The sequence below is a fragment of the Coenobita brevimanus genome, chromosome 39, assembly GCF_032717465.1.
Source record: "Coenobita brevimanus isolate Jiangsu-jjx chromosome 39, ASM3271746v2, whole genome shotgun sequence".
NCBI lineage: Eukaryota > Metazoa > Arthropoda > Malacostraca > Decapoda > Coenobitidae > Coenobita > Coenobita brevimanus.
Genome location: NC_136992.1, coordinates 23870323 through 23890809, shown reverse-complemented (window position 1 = coordinate 23890809; position 20487 = coordinate 23870323). Strand labels below are relative to the sequence as shown.

The 20487-nt window shown below is 44.1% G+C and overlaps 1 protein-coding gene across 1 annotated transcript in view; it reads left to right on the top strand.

Annotated features, from left to right (window-relative positions):
• Nucleotides 1–1661: 1661 nt before the first annotated feature.
• The window catches only part of LOC145396869 (WD repeat-containing protein 91), a 386076-nt gene continuing 367250 nt past the window's right edge, over nt 1662–20487 (top strand). The window contains 1 exon segment of the mRNA XM_080270157.1: nt 1662–1781. Coding sequence (XP_080126283.1) covers nt 1662–1781 — 120 coding nt within the window.

Sequence of the window (20487 nt, the reverse complement as noted above, 5' to 3'; positions counted from 1 at the left end):
GCCCCACTCCCCCCATGGCCCTCCGCCAGGAGTAAGAGGCGGTAGGCCCGGCTCCTGGAGTTATTTGGCCCCAGCCCCGAGGGCCACCTATCAGATCGAGGCCCCCAGGCCGGAGGGCCTCCCTGCACCCCACCAACGAGGCCCCAACATGAGGGCCACCTATCAGGTCGAGGCCCCCAGATGGAAGGGCCTCCCTGCACCCCCTGACGAAGCAGGCCTGGGTGACAACGTCCCTGCGGGTGGTCCACTGCCTCCTGCAGGAGGGTTCTCCAAGACGGCCCCCTCCCATGCCCGGGCGCCACCTCTGTTAGCCCAGGGACCCGGCCTTTAGTGGCGACTTCAATGCATCTCGCCTGTCATGCATAAATGTAAGCCCCAGAGACAGTGATAAAAGTGACAGTGAAACAGTGAGGGAAGTAATACAAAGTAACGCACTATCTCAGCGAACACCAAGGCAGCAAGCAAGGGTCAGTGAACATACTGTATATAGTTATGTGACTGGATGTAAAGAAACTACAACAATGGCAAAAGAACGAGAAAACCAGTCTAACAGTGTCGCCGCGGCTAAGTGACAGTTCCTGGTGACGTGCCGTGTGCTGTAACAAGTGTATGCAAATATAAGCCAACCTGACCATTTGTTCCGATCATATATTGTGCATCCGGTCCAGAACACTAAATGACAACTATTCACTGTTTATAATACCGATGCCATGTTCTAGTAATTACCAACACCTATATATATATATATATATATATAATGAATTCTGCCCTTGACATTCGTGTGTGTATTGTGTACAGTGTGTGTTAGTAAACCAGCTCTGTCTTCCTGTTCATGCCATATCCAGTGTCTCTCTGTTCTTATATTGTAAGGTGTATTGAACTAATGCAATAGATGTGTCAAGGTGTACTGCCGAGTTTTTATCCCCTGTTCCTCTGTTGGTGCTTTATTTCCGGTCCGGAGAGAGGACTCCGCTCAGTCGCGGGCGTTTTTAGGACGAGAGGTCGGACTAAAAACACCCCGCATAACAGGGGACATAGGCCCGTCTTGACTGGGCCCTTCGCGTGCCTTATGTGCCTCCTTGTGGTCTCCGTCTGGGGTCGGTGTTGCGACACCCTGTCTGTGGTTCCTCCATGAGGCTGGTGTTGCGTCACCCCTTCCGTGATCTCCCGTTGGGGTGGGTATTTCACCTTACATTACCTCTTTTCAGTTGGGAAAAGGGTAAAAAAAAAAAAAGAAAAAAAATCCATCAGTTTCAGTATGATGGTAAATGATGGGGCTACAATCTTTTCCACGTATATTACAAAACTGTCTGTTTCTTACATGACTTCAGTTTTCGTATATTTTTTACTATATAAATTTTCCAAATATACCTAAACAAAATAAACGTACATCTTCATGGTTACGCCTCTTTTGACGTTTGGCGAATCAGCTGAGCGGAGTAAACATGCAGAACGTTGAACTTTCTTGGTCATTGTACTGTTTATCTTTATACTAGTTTAATCCATAAGCAACGTATTACTGCTCAATTTCAGTATGTATGAAATATGACGTTGAGTGTGTTTTTAGTTTTATCTGTATTTGGTAGATAAAATGGTGTTAAGGAAAACCGACGAAACGCTACCAATGTGGAGACGGCTACAACCGGAATAATAACAAGAAAATGTCTCACCTTCAGTACCTTGACGAACTGGTGAAGGAATACTTATTGTTTCGGGGTTTCAGCCATACTCTTAGGTCACTTGACAATGAACTGAAGATCGACAAGGACAAAGGTTTTCGGGTAAGTCATTGTTGAAGCTCATACCGTAGACGCTTTGGACATAATATAGGTCTCTTAATCACACAGGTTGGTAAGTTAGGAATTTCGTCATAGTGTACGAAATTTGACACCCAAATTCTGCACAAACTGCAGTAGATCAGGTCTGTGGACTGTCACTTTCATGGTTAGGTCAGGTTTGATAATGCTGGGTTGTGTAAAATTTATGTTCTCCAATTAATTGCATAAAAATTATTCATTTCTGTAACTTTTCAAGATTATCTGCTTGATAATTAAGTTATATTTTGAAAAGAACTAATATCATATTGTTTTGTAGAAGAGAGAACTCTCTTAAGTTAGATTTTTGTCGGAGCTGAGTTGTTAGGCTAACTGAAGTTTGACATTGACCTAGCTTAGTGTAAAATATGTCAGTGCAAACTTCAGTCCACTTAGTTTTTCTTGAGGTTAATTATATATTTGAGACAGTAATACAGAGGCAGAGGGAACATAAAGTATTATTTACTGAGGTTGATAAAACATCTGGATAAGGATTCACAAAATCTACAGATAAGTAAAACATGCCTTAATATTTCTCATCGGGTTTACTGACCTGGTATTGCCACCAATCAGAAGCACATGACAAGCTCCAGATCAGGTGGCCCAGTTTGCTAAAGTGACATGGCAGTCAGGGTGGGTATATTGAATACGGTACCTTCGGGACATTTGTTCATGGATGACTGGTTGAGTGTGCCATGAATGAAGTTGGTAGGAGGATAATTTTGTTTTCGTTTCGTTTTTAACCCTTTAACCGCGGGTGTCATCCCAGAATGACATTGCAAAAACTGGACCAAACCGCGAGTGTCATTCTCGAATGTTTGTCAATATTTTGAATACCGCGCGTTTTTTTCCGTGCGCCAGTTGTTTCAAGGGAGAGTAGCTATTAAGTTCTTTCACTCCAGCTGACCCCCACCTCCCTCCTCCCACCCCCCGGGCCCCCCACCCCACCCCTGACCAAACACGCATCAGTATCTGTCCAGCTGTGTGAGTGACAACACCGCTGATGTGGCAGTGAAGTGCGGGCAATTACAGTGCCTTTTACCTGCCTCAGTGAAAACAGAGTGGGTGTTTATCGTATGTGCAGTGTTCATATATGTTTATAGTATTATTATCAGAATGAGGTTGGCATTTGGTAATGGTGTGTGAGCGAAAAATAGTGATTACAACACCACCGATGTGGCAGTGAAGTGTGGGCAATTACAGTGCCTTTTACCTGCCTCATTGAACATAGAGTGGGTGTTTATCGTATGTGCAGTATTCATATATGTTTATAGTATTATTATCAGAATGAGGTTGGCATTTGGTAATGGTGTGTGAGCGAAAAATAGTGATTACAACACTGCTGATGTGGCAGTGAAGTGCGGGCAATTACAGTGCCTTTTACCTGCCTCATTGAACACAGAGTGGGTGTTTATCATATGTGCAGTGTTCATATATGTTTATAGTATTATTATCAGAATGAGGTTGGCATTTGGTAATGGTGTGTGAGCGAAAAATAGTGATTTTAGATCGCTCACTTCTAATGGCACTGCCCATCCAGTGATAGTCAATGAATTCATGAAACCTACATCATTGCAAAGCCGAAGGTTAGTACTTTCTAATGGTATCTTATTTTTCGCTCTAGATTTATTCTGTGCAGAGTTATAAAGGTTTAAAGTTTGTTTACATTTTGGCTGGAACCCCCGCGGGAGAGGCCAGTTGGGGCAAAACAATGCCCGTGGTTAAAGGGTTAAAGGCTCCAACATGCTTGCATGTGTCGGCCTTGGTCACCTAATGGCGGCTCTCCACACTGCTCGATCCATTGCAGCCTCCCTGTTCAGTCCCTTAACCCTGAGGTCACACTTAATGACCTTGTCCCACATCTTTCTCGGTCTACGCCTCATAACCCCACCCCCAATATTAACACTTCTCACCTTCCTCACCCAATTATCATCCCCCATCCTCTCCACATGTCCAAACCATCTCAATCTACCTCTCCTCATCACAACACCAATACACTCCAGTCCCATCCTACCTCTCAACTCTTCCATTGTAAACCCAGCCCCTCCAGGCCTTGGACGCAGGGACGCACTGCACATCCACCTAATCATTGTCATTTCTGTACGTCTGAGCCGGCGAATATCTTCCTCCTTCACTGCCCAGGTCTCGCTACCATACAGCATTACACTCCTAACACATGCTGCATACAAAGACCCCTTAGCACGTAGGGAGAGTCCTCTCAATGTCAGGAGAGGCAAGAGCTCCCTGAACTTCTTCCAACCACTTCTCGCCCTAGCCACAGAGCTAGCTCTAGCCCCACCTCCAGCACACAACTTGTCTCCCAAATAACAAAACTCTTCCACACACTCAAGAGATTCACCAGCAAGTTCAATCCTTTCACGGCTGACAATCTCCACCTGCTCACCCCGACACGCGGTACACATAAAATCAGCATTATCTCGCGGTCTACCTCTGATACCACTACATCTCATATGCACCCATTTATCACACACACCGCACAAGATGGAATTACTTCCCACGCCCTTGTGGCAAACTGCACATGGCCACTCTCCCTCGTCTTTGACAGTACCGCCACCAACCCTAGATATCATCACTTTTGTTTTATCTGCATTTACCCTTAAACCCTTTTGCCCCATACCATCTCTCCACTTCCTAAACCTTTCCTCCGTCTCCTTTTCGTTCTCTGCAATCAACACCAGATCATCAGCATACAACAACTCCCATGGGAGTCCGTTTCCAAAGTCACGTGAAAGGGCTTCAAGTACCGTGATAAACAACATGGGACTCAAGACTGACCCCTGATGCACATCAACATTCACGGAAAACTCATCACTCAAATCTCCATTCACTCTTACCTAGGTGTGAGCACCCACATACATAGCCATAACCACCCTAACCAGCCACTCCTCCAAGCCAAGCTTTCTCATTGCCCACTTCACCACCTCTCAAGGGACTCTGTTAAAGGCCTTTTCCAAATCAACAAAAACAAAATAAAGATCTCTTCTCCTACCAATATATTTTTCCTGAAGCTGTCGAACAATGAATATAGCATCAGTGGTCCCTCTACCTGGCATAAACCCAAACTGCATCTCATCAATATTCACTCTTTCTCTAATCATTCCTTCTAAAACTCTCTCCATTACCTTCATTATCTGATCTAAAAGCTTTATACCTCTATAATTTCCTCTTTCCAGGGCATCACCCTTCCCTTTATACACATATACAATTACACTCTTCAGCCAATCATCTGGGACAACACACTCATAAATAATCCTATTAATCAGGTCAGTGACTAGACTCACCCCTATATCGCCTGAGGCCTTCAGCATTTCGGCAGTCAACCCAGACACACCTGCTGCCTTCCCCACCCTCATCCTGCTTATTGCCTCACTCACAGTAGCAATATCAATCAAAGGCCAAGGGCCAGACACTGGATCTGCTGGCTCCAAACCTTCCCTGTCCCAGTCAAACTCCTCATTCAACAACCAGTTATAATGCTCTCTCCATGCATCTTTAATATCCTCACTGTTCACCACTACCATTCCTTCATCATTCTTCACACACTGCTCACCTATAATATCCCGATTATCCCTCTTCACTTGACCTGCCACCCTAAATATATTTTTCCTTTCCCCATGATTTAGGTTATCAAGTAATAGTCTCTGTGACTCAGACTTTGCCCTGTATACCTCTCCTCTAGCCCTGCGCTTGGCAGCCAAATATTCCTCTTTGCTAACACCCGTCTTCCATTCCCGGAAAAGCCTTCTTTTCTCCTTAACTGCAGCTTCTACACCCTCATCCCACCACCAAGTTACTTTATATCTTGGTGGTCCTCTTGTCCAATCGCATGTTACATCAGTAACTCTCAAGAGATTGTTCTTGAGGGCTGTGTACTGTTCATTAATGCCTCTGTCTACAGCTCCCTGTTCAGCCACCACTCTCCTCAACTCGCTGAAGAAGGCATCCCTTACTGCTTGGTTTTTCAGCTTCCATATTTTCCTCCTAGGTACATAAGTTCTCTTTTTCATCACTTGTTCTTTAAGCACCATATCACAAATCAGTAGTTTGTGCTACTGCACACACTCCTCACTTCCTATAACTTTAACATCCCTCACTAACCTCCTATCGGCCCTCCTAACCAGAAAATAATCTATCTGACTGCTATTTCCCCCAGACTCATACGTAATTAACCTACTGTCTCTTTTCCTAAAATATGTGTTGCACACAATCATGTCCGTTGCCTCCCCAAACTGGAGTATCCTTTCCCCTTCTGTATTCCTAATACCATACGCACATCCCCCATGCACTCCTTCATAACCTTGTGCTGCCTCACCTACATGGCCATTTAAGTCCCCTCCCAAAATCACTATCTCATCATCCCACATACCACCCACTACACGTATTAAATCATCCCAAAATCTATCTTTCTCTGCTTCATCCAATCCTGCCTGTGGAGCATATGCAAGTATAATCGCAGCTATCTTTCTGCCCAACAGAATTTTCACTACCAGTATCCTATCGCTTACTCTCAAAACATTCATAACATATTCCATTTCTCCGCAACCATCACACCAACACCTCCATATCCGTCTGTCCCCCCCTGCCAAAACAACTTATAGCAACAGTCCTTCCCAACAATCTTTTTGGCTGATCCACCCCTGTACCAGACTTCCTGCAAACACGCCACATCCAGCCACCTCCTTGTGAATGCCTCAACGACTTCCCCCGCTCTTCTCCTCAAACTTCCCACATTCTATGAACCCACCCTCATCCCCATGGGTGATTTACTGTCCTCAGGCTTGCTTTGAAACTTATTTTGTTTTGTCATGTTCAGTATTAATAAAGGGGGACAGACATCAGACATAGCACAGGTCCCACTTACTGCACAGTCCCAGGTCCAGGCAATGGATCTGGGACCCCTAGCCCACCAGCTTACCAGTGGCTGTGGTAGTGGCCTCGGGGCACCCTGCCAGGACAGCTGCAGGGACACCCTCCAAGCGCGCCTTGACACTGCAACTATCCCGCCATTATACACCCACTGATAGGGCAGCCTCCTGGGGCGCTACTCCCAGGTTCGGGCCCCTCTTTCGTTTTCGTTTCGTTTTTAAAGGCTCCAACATGCTTGCATGTGTCGGCCTTGGTCACCTAATGGCGGCTCTCCATGCTGCATGATCCATTGCAGCCTCCCTGTTCAGTCCCTTAACCCTAAGGTCACACTTAATGACCTCGTCCCATGTCTTTCTCGGTCTACCCCTCATAACCCCACCCCCAATATTAACACTTCTCACCTTCCTCACCCAGCTATCATCCCCCATCCTCTCCACATGTCCAAACCACCTCAATCTACCTCTCCTCATCACAACACCAATACACTCCAGTCCCATCCTACCTCTCAACTCTTCCATTGTAAACCCAGCCCCTCCAGGCCTTGGACGCAGGGACGCACTGCACATCCACCTAATCATTGTCATTTCTGTACGTCTGAGCCAGCGAATGTCTTCCTCCTTCACTGCCCAGGTCTCACTGCCATACAGCATTACACTCCTAACACACGCTGCATACAAAGACCCCTTAGCACGTAGGGAGAGCCCCCTCAATGTCAGGAGAGGCAAGAGCTCCCTGAACTTCTTCCAACCACTTCTCACCCTAGCCACAGAGCTAGCTCCAGCCCCACCTCCAGCACACAACATGTCTCCTAAATAACAAAACTCTTCCACACACTCAAGAGATTCACCAGCAAGTTCAATTCTTTCACGTCTGACGATCTCCACCTGCTCACCCCGGCACGCCGTACACATAAAATCAGCATTATCTCGCAGTCTACCTCTGATACCACTACATCTCTTATGCACCCATTTATCACACACACCACACAAGATGGAATTACTTCCCACGCCCTTGTGGCAAACTGCACATGGCCACTCTCCCTCGTCTTTGACAGTACCGCCACCAACCCTAGATATCATCACTTTTGTTTTATCTGCATTTACCCTTAAACCCTTTTGCCCCATACCAACTCTCCACTTCCTAAACCTTTCCTCCGCCTCCCTTTCATTCTCTGCAATCAACACCAAATCATCAGCATACAACAACTCCCACGGGAGTCCGTTTCTAAAGTCACGTGAAAGGGCTTCAAGTACCATGATAAACAACATGGGACTCAAGACTGACCCCTGATGCACACCAACATTCACGGAAAACTCATCACTCAAATCTCCATTCACTCTCACCTGGGTGTGAGCACCCACATACATGGCCATAACCACCCTAACCAGCCACTCCTCCAAGCCAAGCTTTCTCATTGCCCACTTCACCACCTCTCTAGGGACTCTGTCAAAGGCCTTTTCCAAATCAACAAAAACAAAATAAAGATCCCTTCTCCTACCAATATATTTTTCCTGAAGCTGTCGAACAATGAATATGGCATCAGTGGTCCCCCTACCTGGCATAAACCCAAACTGCATCTCATCAATATTCACTCTTTCTCTAATCATACCTTCTAAAACTCTCTCCATTACCTTCATTATCTGATCTAAAAGCTTTATACCTCTATAATTCCCTCTTTCCAGGGCATCACCCTTCCCTTTATACACATTTACAATTACACTCTTCAGCCAATCATCTGGGACGACACACTCATAAATAATCCTATTTATCAGGTCAGTGACTAAACTCACCCCTATATCGCCTGAGGCCTTCAACATTTCGGCAGTCAACCCAGACACACCTGCTGCCTTCCCCCCTTTATTGGGCGGAAGCGGCAGCCTGGGAACCGCAATGCCCTGTACCCTCTAGCACAGGCCCGAGCCCCGTCTTGCCCTGGACCCACGATCTATGCCGGCAGAACCCCCGCCACGCCTCCTCCCAGAAGTCCGCCACTAGGTAGCGGGGGCAAAGTTGTCTAGCCACATGCCCTTGCTGGTGCCAACCCCTGTAACATAGTGGGATCAATATACAATGGCTGTAGTATGACTGAGACTGGGTTGGTAAGAGTGTTATGGACTAAAAAGAGCGTTTTGCAGGATTTAAGTCGTTACAGTATTTTAAACTGAGTTAGGTAGGGAGCATCAACTGCATTAGCATATAGGAAATTCCAGTGATGAATGACACAACAGGAAAAGAATCACTTACATGCCTCAGCTTCTGCAGTTGGGATAAAGATCTAAAATTTATGGCTTTTGTTCCTACATGAAATGAATAAAGCATGGGGTTTAGGCTAATAGGCAAAAAGTAATGAAAAATTTTATAAATGAATTGAGATAAATTCTTTGCCAGACAGGTGCAGCCTTTCCTTATTTCCTATTGAAACAAGGTTTTCACAGGTTACTTGATGAAAGTAGGGAAAGCTGCAGGTATGGATGGGTCTGCTGTGGAATGTTTGAAAGGTGGTGAAGCAACTTATTGCTGAGTGGTTGGTAAGATTGCTGAATGTGTGTTTTGTGAGCAGTATGGTCCTGTTTGACTGGGCAAGTGCGTGTGTGGTTCCGTTGTATTAAAGTAAGAGTGATAAGTATGACTGTACTAGTTTTAGGGGTAAGTCTATTGAATGTTGTAGGTAAAGTGTATGGTAGAATGTTGAAAAAGAGAGTTAGAGAGGGTACAGAGGGAGTGATTGGTGATGAGCAGCATGGTTTTAGGAGAGGGAGGGGATGTGTGGATCAGGTGTTTGCTGTGAGACAGGTGTGTGAAAAGTATTTGGTGAAAGGTAAGGATGTGTTTTGGGCATTCATGGATTTAGAGAAAGTTTATAATAACATTGATAGGGAGGCTTTGTGGACTGTTTTTAGATTGTATGGACTAAGTGGTAGGTTGTTAAAAGTGAAAAGTTTTTATGTAAATACTGTAGTACTGGTAATGCATGTGTAAGAGTGGGAAATGCTGTGAGTGACTGGTTTTCTGTGAGAGTGGGGCTGTGACAAGGATGTGTGATGTCACCTTGGCTGTTCAATATTTATATGGATGGTGTGGTAAGGGAAGTGAATGCGAGAGCATTAGGTAGAGGTTTGAATCTGGAGAATGCTGATCTTAGAGAGTGGAATCTTAATCAGCTGTTGTTTGCTGATGATACTGTGTTGGTGACTAATTCAGAGGAAAGATTGAGACAGTTGGTAGAGGAGTTTGGAAGAGTGTGTGAAAGGAGGAAATTGAGAGTAAATGAGAATAAGAGTAAAGTGATGAAGTGTATGAGGTTGGTAGATGGTTGAAGGATGAATGTAAATTTGATTGGTGAGTTGCTTGAGGAGGTAGCGTCATTTTAAGTATTTAGGGTCACATGTTGCTGTGGATGGAAGAATAGATGTAGAGGTGAAGTTTAGAATGAATATAGTAGGAAAGGTGCTGGGAGGAATGTAAAAAGTGTTTAGATGTTGTTCGCTTAGAATGGATGTTAAGAGAAGGCAGTATGAGGGAGTAGTGGTACTGACTGCATTATATTGGGCTGAAACATGGAATTTGGAAGTAGCAGAGAGGAAGAAATTGAATGCAATGGAGATGAAGTGTCTGAGGAGTATGTGTGGAGTGACACGAATGGATCAAGTGAGAAATGATGAAGTACGAAGGAGAACTGGAGTTATACGGGAGATGGCTGATCAAGCTGAGCAGAGAGTGTTGCAATGGTTTGGGCATATGGAGAGAAATGATGAAGAGCGATTGGTGAAAAAGATAACTGGATAGGATATGAGAGGTGTAAAGCTGAAAAGAAGACCACAAATAGGATGGATGGACAGTGTGAAGCAAGCGTTAGATGTGAGATGGATGTCCATAGAGCAAGGAAGAGTGGCTGTGAGTGATAGGGAAGAGTGGCTGCAAGTGGTAGGGATGACTGGAGAGAAATTGTGAATGAATAAATGGCGACAGGGCCCCAAGGGGATGTTTTCCTGCATTTGGTCTGCTCAGCTAATCTGGTCAGGTGCAGGTAAGAGGATGGATCCATTATGATGTGGCAGGGGTAAACCAGCTCTGCTGTCGAGCCCTGCTGCAGACGTCGCTGATTGCACTGCGCAGTTGACCCTCGTGCAGTGTGGTGTGGTGAGGATCTGTCTGTTCTACCCTTGGGGCTGAGATACGAGTAAGTGTATGGGTGTGAATGAGCATATTGGGAGTGTCGTCCTGTTTCGGGTACCTCACCTTTTGGGGGGAAGCAGCTTAGGTATATAGACAGATATGTAGATAGGCTTATGCATCGTAGAGTATCGTAGTTACAGGGCATTTTCAAAATTTATCAGTGAAATGTGTACAGACTTGTTTATATCACACACACCATCACTCCAATGAAGTTATCACCTAGAGCAGAGCTTGCTGCTGAAATCTAAATGCACATCTTACTTTTAGCCTAGTTTAAAATTTTCCACCAGTTTGTTAGGTCGGGATAATTTCAGTTGACTGGGTTAGGATAGGTAAGGTTAGAGTTGGTTATGTTATGATGGAATAGGTTTAGTGAGTTAGAACTTAGACTGAGATTTGGCCTGATAGGAATTCTGGGGCTCTGTGAGATAAGTAAAATGGCATAAAATTAAGAAGGGTCTGGGAGACAAAGCCCCCCCCCCCGTTAGAAAAAATTAGGTTAGGTTAGTCTGGATCATTAGATTTTATATAGATTTGAATGTTTGATGCACTGACGCATCCCATTGGTGAGATCATCAGTAATCAGCGTGTCCATCTGGTTGCATGCTGCCACTGGCAACCTCATGGCATCCTTAAATAACCCAAGATAGGTATATTTTGTTTCTTCCAATCACTTTCTTTAGCCAAAATCAAACACTTAACTATTTGTATTGCATATGTACCAAAATTACTTTCCTTCAGATCTTGTTTGTAAGAATAGTATACAGTAATTCCTCCAATATCCAATGTAACAGAGCCAAAGGCATGTCCAGGAATTGGTTTTGTCCAGATATTGCCCCTGCCTCCTGGACTGGTACCTATGGACTCTAACCCAGCCTAACTTTGAAAGCCACCTAAATAACTCCCTACTGGACATGCATAGCACCTATTTAAGACCCTATTCACACCAGTAATGGACATAAAGCATGAAATAAATGAAAAGGAACCAGAGAATGAGGAATTAGAAGTGAGTATGGAAAATATTTAGCAGTGTACAGGGTATTTACAGCACATCTGTGGCCACCTCCTCTAAGGCTCTAGCAGTGGTGAAAATGCTCTTGAAGCACGTACAGTAATCCAGTGTTGTGCTGCACTTAATTCTTTGCACTATGAGTTATAATTGTTTAACACTGTACATTCTGTTCTTAATTGCGCTACATCAGTTTCAACTGCCAGTTTGCACTCCACACTTCATCCTTTGCACTCTAAATTCTAATTTCTCAACACTGCACAACACTGTAAATTCCCATGTGGTCTAATGGCAAGGTATTGCAGTTTATTCACTGTTTATTCACAAAAACGAGCACGTGCAGCATCCATTGTGAAGAACATCTACTCATGATGGTAGTTAGGCGGTAACTGGGGAAGGGGGAGGAAGGAAGGGGTGAAGGGGCTGTGTGTAAACACAGCTGTTTGGCGCTGCGTGCCAATTTCAAATTACAGGTGGGAAAAAATTCAGATTTTTTTTTTTGTGTGCGTGGCCTTTTTTATGTTCTGAAGGCCCTGGCCCAAAATGTCTGGAAATTGGGGTGTCTGGGAATTGGGCATCCGGTTATAACATGGATTACTGTAGTTGGAATCGCTGTGCCCATTTGGTAAAGAATCTCTGAATTCAGTCACTCCTCAGCAGCCATCTTTTCATGGAGAAGAGATTTAAACTGGATAATCTGTATGAGTAAGGTAGATGAGAAAGGTTGTTATCTTGTCCAGTCCATCAACATCGAAGAGATCCATGGAGGATATCATCCTCCGGGAAGTCAGTGTTTCAAACAGAATAGGCATAATCGAGTATTGCAATTATGTTAGAGATACGCAGAGATGTTGTGAAGAGTAGGGAGTAACAAATGGTTTCTTTCAGCATGTTGGTTGCAACAGGTGGTAGGTGGTGGTGGCCATCATCCATTCACTTGTTCTAGTGTTGCCAACTTCTTTCACTTTCGTCATTCATTTTCTGTCTGCCGTCCTCTCTTGCTTTTCCTCCCATCTTTCCTGTCACGTTTTATTACTCTTCTTTCATTACAGGTGACTTTGTGTTGAGTGACAAGCCTAATGGTTACCTGTAAGCCATTCTCAGTGCTGGGTGGTGACCATCTAACCAACCCTAATGCATTCCCAACTTGTTAACAAATGGATTGGCAGGAGAGGTTAGTGTCCCTCCCCATAAAATAACTAACTAAGATGAACATCCATTGCGTATGGAATGATGGCATCTGGCTATGCATAGATAGATGGATAGATACAACACCACCTGCTTTGGCAATAGTTTGCTTGATATGAGGGTGAAATCGCAGTTTGGAATCAACAAGAACACTGAGGTTCTTATGAGAGATGGCTCTACAAATATCATTTTCACCCAAATGATACAGTTCGTTGTTACAGGTATCATGTCCTCACTTAAATTCTACAGTAGATGAATGCACTTGTTTGGAGCAAATTAAGACTCCATACAATGCTGTGGAGAAAAGTGTCAGTACAGGCATATTGTATGTCAGTAATTGACAAAATGAAAACTGACGATTCACTCAACAACACAGAGAGGACGGGACAGGGTGACTCAGTGGTAGAGTGTCGGACTCAGGACTGGGGGGGGTCGTGAGTTCGAGCCACGCCTGGTAGCTGCCATGCCGGGAGGGGTAGCACTATCCAGTCACCTAGCAGGGCTGTATGGTCTAATGAGGTTTAGCTCGGGGGAACGTTTCCTTTTCAACAACGCAGAATAGGGGACATACCCAGGAAAACTGTCGTGTTTTGTTCCATGTTTCCTACAATCAGACCATCAGCAATTTGAAGTACACACAGTTCAGTTCATGTATATTTCAACAGTGCAGAAATATTGTATTTATATTTATACATGGGATGAGCATTCAAGGATTCTCATTACTGTACATCACCATCATCACTTTTTATTTTCTGAAAAAAACTGTGTTGGGCCCACAGTTATGCAGAAATTTCATTCCACATACACCTCCACTGCTGGACTGAGAGAGAGAGAGAGAGAGAACAAAACTATAGTAACCCTTATGGCAGTTGCACAGAGGCCAAAATCACCTGTGTGGGCTTGTGTAAACATTGTCTAAGCAAGTCGTAAGAGAGCAAGGGATGCAAATTTCTTGTGTACCGTACTTCCTCTCCTAGTGAATTTTCTCTTATTATTATTATTACTTTTTTTCATAACATTTGGGTGATACTCAGAAATTAATAAGAGAAAGGAATAGAAGTAACAGGAGGAGGAAAGGAACTAAGAGGAAGAGGAAAAGTGGAAGAAAAATAGAGAGGGGGAGAGAAGAGATACAGATACAGTAAAGTTGTGGTCTGTCAGTGTGAGGTTTTATATTGGAAAAACATATCCCTGTATATACAGGATTGGTTTGTATAGTACCCTGAGTTTAACAGATGATTGCATAAACTTGGTACTATACAAGTACGTGAGCATGGTACTTTAGAAATATACCTTTTTTTAGACACTCGTTGTACCTGGTACTGTATAAACATTACCATTTTCATTTATGTCATTTGTTCATAGATTTCCTTACATATTTCTGAGTTTTGGGTGGGGGCTAGAATGCACCATCACCCTTTCTTTAGAAACTTACAGGGAAACTTGCTTCGAAATCTGACAAAATTGAGATCCAATGACTGTCATGAATATGCATACCCATTGGAAATTGGGGTTTGCCTGTATTATTTTTTAGGTCCTAAGAAATGGGTAGAGAGGTTCTGTTTCGGTGATGGTAATAAAGTTGTAAGTCATCATTATATATTTGCAGGAGAGATCTGTCCCAAGGTAATCAGTAAATAAAAGAAATAGTAGAGGACCCAAAACCGAAGCCTTGAGGTATGCCACTGATAACTGGGAAGGTCCTGCTATGAATGCCATTGATGGTAACACACATGATTTTATTGGAAATGAAGATGGTAATTCACTTAATAGGTTGCCATAAATCTCTCTAGCTATCTATCTATTGCCAGACGCCTTAATCCCTTATGGGGTGGCCACAAACAGATTGCCTCCATGTCACCCTGTCCCCTGCCATTTCACTGCCCTGCTGCCAACTCACACCCCTCTCTCTCTCTTATACCTCTCCACTCCATCCCTCCACCTCATCCTTGGCCACCCCCTCCCTCTCCCCCCTTCCATGTCACTCACATACACTCTCCTCATCAGTCTCTCTCCCTCCATCCTCTCCACATGGCCAAACCACCTCAGTGTGTTCCTCCTAATGCTTCCTATCGCATCCACATCCACACCACAACACTCTTTTATATCCTCATTTGTCAGCCTGTCTCTCCGTGTGATTCCACAGGCTCCTCTTAAATAACTCATTTCCACTGCTCACACTCTTGACTTCTGTCCTTCCAACAACTTACAAGCTCACTTCCATAAGTTAGACTTGGTATCACAATACTATCATGTACTAACTTTTCACTTCCATGCTCACTTCCCTGTTCCTTATCACTGCTTTCAAGGAACCAGCAACCTTTTTTCCTTGTTGTACCCTTTCAAGCACTTCACCCTCCAAACTTCCATCCTTACTCATCACACTCCCCAAGCACTTAAACGTACTCGCATTTTCCATTTCCTTACCATCCAGCCTCACTGTACATTCACTGACTTCACCTCTCTCATAGACCATCACTAATACTCTTCCCTACATTCACCTTTAGATTCTGTTTCTTACAAACTCTCCCAGACTCATCCACCAAGCCTTGTAGCTCCCCTTTGTCTTCACTTAACAACACAGTATCATCTACAAACAGCAGTACAGGGAGTTTCCAGACACTACCCTCTCTCATTGGAGCCACTCCAACATCCACTGCCCCACCTTGTATCTCTTTTATTACCCCATCCATGTACAGATTGAACAACCATGGAGACATGACACATCCCTGTTTCAATCCAACCTTCAGAGGGAAAAATTCACTCAGTTCACCATCCACACACACTGCAGCTTTAGCACCATCATACATACTCTTCACAGCATTCAGCAACTTCCCATCTACTCCATATATTCTTAATACTTTCCACAATCCTTGTCTATCCACCCTGTCATGTGCTTTCTCCAGTTCCATGAAGGCCGCATACAACTTCTTTCTCTTCTCTAGAAACTTTTCCACTTAAGATCTAAGAATGAATATCTGATTTACACAACCTCTTCCATTCCTAAAGCCTCCCTGTTCTTCTCCAACTAATTCCTCTGTTATTTCCCTAACTCTGTCAATAAGTATCCTACCATATACTTTTCCTATTACACTAAGAAGACAAATGCTCCTATGATTACCACACACTTCTTTTTCCCCTTTTCCTTTGTACAAGGGAATAATTATACCTGACTTCCAATCCTCCGGGACTCTACCTTCTTTCCAGGCCAATCTGCACATCTTCCACATCCATTCTACTACTATCACTCCCACATGCTTCAGCAATTTACCACACACTCCATCAATTCCTGGAGCATTCCCCAATTTGACTTTCTTCATTGCTTCCATAACTTCTGTCCTACTGATTTCTTCCTGTCTTCTCACCTCCCTCCTTCTCCCAGCCATTCCACAGCCCCTTATACTTGCATTACTTCCATTCTCAATGTTCAACAATTCCTTAAAATGTTCTCTCCATCTGCTCACTTCTTCTCCCTTCTCCACTAGTAATCTACCATTTTTATCTTTCACTCCCCTGCTAACTTCACTGCCACCCTGTTTTACTCTCTTCACCTCTTTCCAGAACATTTTCTTACAGTCCCTCCACTTTACACTCAAATTCCTTCCAAATTCCTCATCCACTCTCTCTCTCTCTCTTTCTAATCTTTTCACCTCTTTCTTCCTTTCTACATATAACTCTCTCTTCTGCCTCTCAACTTCTTGCATGCCCCTATTTCTCATCCATTCATTGTATGCTTTCTTCTTTTGTGCCACAGCCTGTTTCACCTCTTCATTCCACCATGCTGTTCCTTGCACCCCCTTCCGTCTTCTCTTCACCCCACACACCACATCACATGCTGCACGTATTTCTTCTGTGAATATCTTGCACACATCTTCCACGTCCCTCATCTGCTCCAATTCATATTTACCCAGTCGTTCCTCCATTTCTCTCTTATATTCAGCCTTTTTCTCATCGTCTTGTAACCTTTCCACTCTCCTTGCAACTGCTTCTTCCTCCTGTCCTTCCCTTCTTCTATTTCTCCATGTTACTTGGGTCTTGATTCTGGCCACCACGAAGTAGTGGTCAGAAAGTCCACTCCCCCAACCTTTATAAGCTCTTGCATCCATTACACATCTTCACATCCTTTCATCCACGCACACATAATCAATCATTGCCTTCCTTTCATTCAGTTCACCACCCACCCTTCTCATCACTTGCCATGTATACCTGTTTGTGCCTGAAGAGGGTATTGGCTATCACCAACCCCCTCCCAGCACAAATGTCCACCTACGCACTGCCATTCTCATCTATCTCGGCAGGCACACCCCACTCACCAACTATTCCATCCACCTTCACATTCCCTACGTTACCATTCATATCACCAATCAAAAACACTCATTCCTTCCTTCCAAACTTTTCCATGCATACTTCCACATTTGTCCAGAACTCTTCTCTCAGTTTGCTTGCACGATCTTGCGTTGGCGCTTACACGTATACAATCGCCCACATTTGTATTCCAACTTTCAATCTTACCCACACAATCCTCGAGCCAACTGATCCATACTCTCTTATGTTCTTCTTACCTCTTTTACCCTCAATAATACACACTCCTTCCTTTGCCCTCTTATTCTCACCTACTCCTGCACATATACCCCATCCATACTCCCATTCTCTCACACTCTCTCCTCTCCATTTAGTTACAGTTACTCCGCATACATCCACTTTCGCACCCTCAAGCACCTGGACAATCTCTCTCTTTTTCACCTCATCATTAGCACCCCTTACATTCCACGTCACGATCCGTACAATGTCCTGTGTTCGGTCCTTGATCGTCATCTTTTGGTCAGTCCTTGTCCGAGGCTTCTTGTTCGCCGTTTTAGTTAGCTGTTTTCCAGGGAGGGGCATTAACCCTCTACCAACCCTTTTAGTTGCCTCATATGAAAAGTAGGGATACTGGGGGAGTATTCTTGAAAACAAAACCCTACCCCCAGGGAGGGGTATCATAAATACCAGTTGAAATTGGCTCGTTTAAAATTAAAGTCCTGTCATGGACTTAGCCGAAAGTAATGAAGTCAGACAAAGTAAGATGCAACACTGATTCCTGATCCATACCACCTACAAATCTTGTTATAAGTAAGGAGCAGCTGATTTCCCATAATTGTTTAATTTCATTTTGTTTATAAAGGTTCCAACATTCTTCACATGCATCAGCCTTAGTCAGCTTATGGCAGCTCTCCATGTTGCTCAATCTGTGGTAACCTCCCTGTTCAATCTCTTATACCTGAGGTCACACTCTGTGACCTCATCCCAGGCCTTTTTCAGTCTGCCTCCTGCAGCTCTGCCCCCAGCATTCACATATCTCACTTTCTGTACCCAGGTGTCATCCCCCATCCTCTCCACGTGCTCAAACCATCTCATTCTGCCTCACCTCATCACAGCATCAATACACTCCAGTCCCATCCTTCCTCTTAACTCTACCATTGAAAATCTAGCCCCCGCAGGCCTTGCATTAAAGGACACACTGCACATCCACCTAATCATTTTCATTTCTGTACATTTGAGCATGTGAATACCCTCATCCTCCACTGTCCAAATCTAACTGCCATACACTCCCAGCACATGCCACTTACAAAGATCCCATAGCACAGAGGGAGAGCCCTCTCAGTGTGAGGCAACAGCTCCCAGAACTCCTTCCAACCATTTCTCACTTTAGCCACAGAGCCATCTTCAGTCCCACCTCCACTACATAACATGTCTCCCAAATAACAAAACTCTTCCACTCACTCAAGAGACTCGCCAGCAAGATCAGTCCTGTCACGCTTGATAATCTCCACTTGATATCCCAGAAACACCCACACATGAAATCAGAATTATCTTGCAGTCTGCCTCTAATATCACTACGTACTTCAGTTTTGTACCCACTTATCACAAACACTGTACAAGATGGCAGACCACACTTGTCAGTACTGCCACCAACCCTAGATATCATCACCTTTGTTTTATTTGCATTTACTGTCAAGCCCTTGTGCCCCATACCATCTCTCCACTTCCTAAATCATATCTCCGCCTCCCTTTCATTCTCTGCATTCAACGTCAGATCATCAGCGTACAACATCTCCCACGGGAGTTCATTTCTGAAGTCATGTGAGAGGGCTTCAAACACCATGATAAACAATAAAAGGTTCAAAACTGACCCCAGATACATGCCAACATTCATGGAAAACTAATCACTCAAATCTCCATTCACTCTCACCTGGGTGTGAGCACCCACATACATAGCCTTAACCATTCCATAATGCCACACAGTATTTTTGAACATACAGTAATCCCTCCACTATCCGATGTACTAGAGCCAAAGGCATGTCCAGAAAGTGGGTCCGTCCAGATAGTGGGCCCCTGCCTCCTGGACTGGTACTTATGGACCCTAACACAGCCTAACTCAGAAAACCACCTACATAACTGTCTACCGGACATGCATAGCACCTATTTAAGACCCTATTCACATAAATAATGGACAGAAAGTATGAAATAAATGAAAAGGAACCAGAGAATGAGGAATTATAAGTGACTATGGAAATTATTTAGCAGTGTACAGAGTACTTACAACACGTCCGTGGCCATTCATTACGAAGGTTAACCCGCCTTCTCTAAGGCTCTGGCAGTGATGAAAATGCTCTTGAAGCACATACAGTAATCCAGTGTTGTGCTGCACTTAACCTGCCGCATGCCAGTGCCGTTTTAAAATGGTCTGACATAATGCCGCGGCCAGTGCCAGTGCTGTTTTAAAAGTCTAAAATAAAAAACTTCACTGTTACCACAGTTTTCAAGATTCGTGGGTAAAAACTGGCAGGCATGTAAGGTTACCACATTTTTCAAGATTCGTGGGTAAAAACTGGCGACATGTAAGGTTACTGTTCCTCTACCATCCCCCATGCTGTCAAGGCCATACACTCACTCACTCCCCCCCCTCACGCTCGCTCTGCCTCACTCTGCCTGTGTGCCTCACCCAGTGCTGTACATAGTGAAGGCATTTTGTAAATATTTTCATGTAAGTGTAAGTTGTAAATATTTTCTTGTAAGTGTAAGGACTATATAGTGAAGTCAAGTTGTAAATACCGTCTTGTAAGTGCCAGGACTGTACATAATGAAGTCAGGTCGTACCTATCTTCAAGTAAGTGTAAGATAATGCATGCACAGTGAGAAAGACATGCAAATTGTGATAGATGCTGAAGTAATAAGTGATCAGAAAAGTGTACTGAACATTGCTATACCTTCCCAGCATAAATACCTGAGTATACCTTACATAGAAAACGGCTTTCTCACGTACGTGGTGAGCATGAGAGAGAGGCTATACCTGTACACGAGTATGCAGGACTCAATAAAACTGATTTCCGAGCCTCGGTGAGCATTTTAATGGCGAAATTCGTTGTTTCC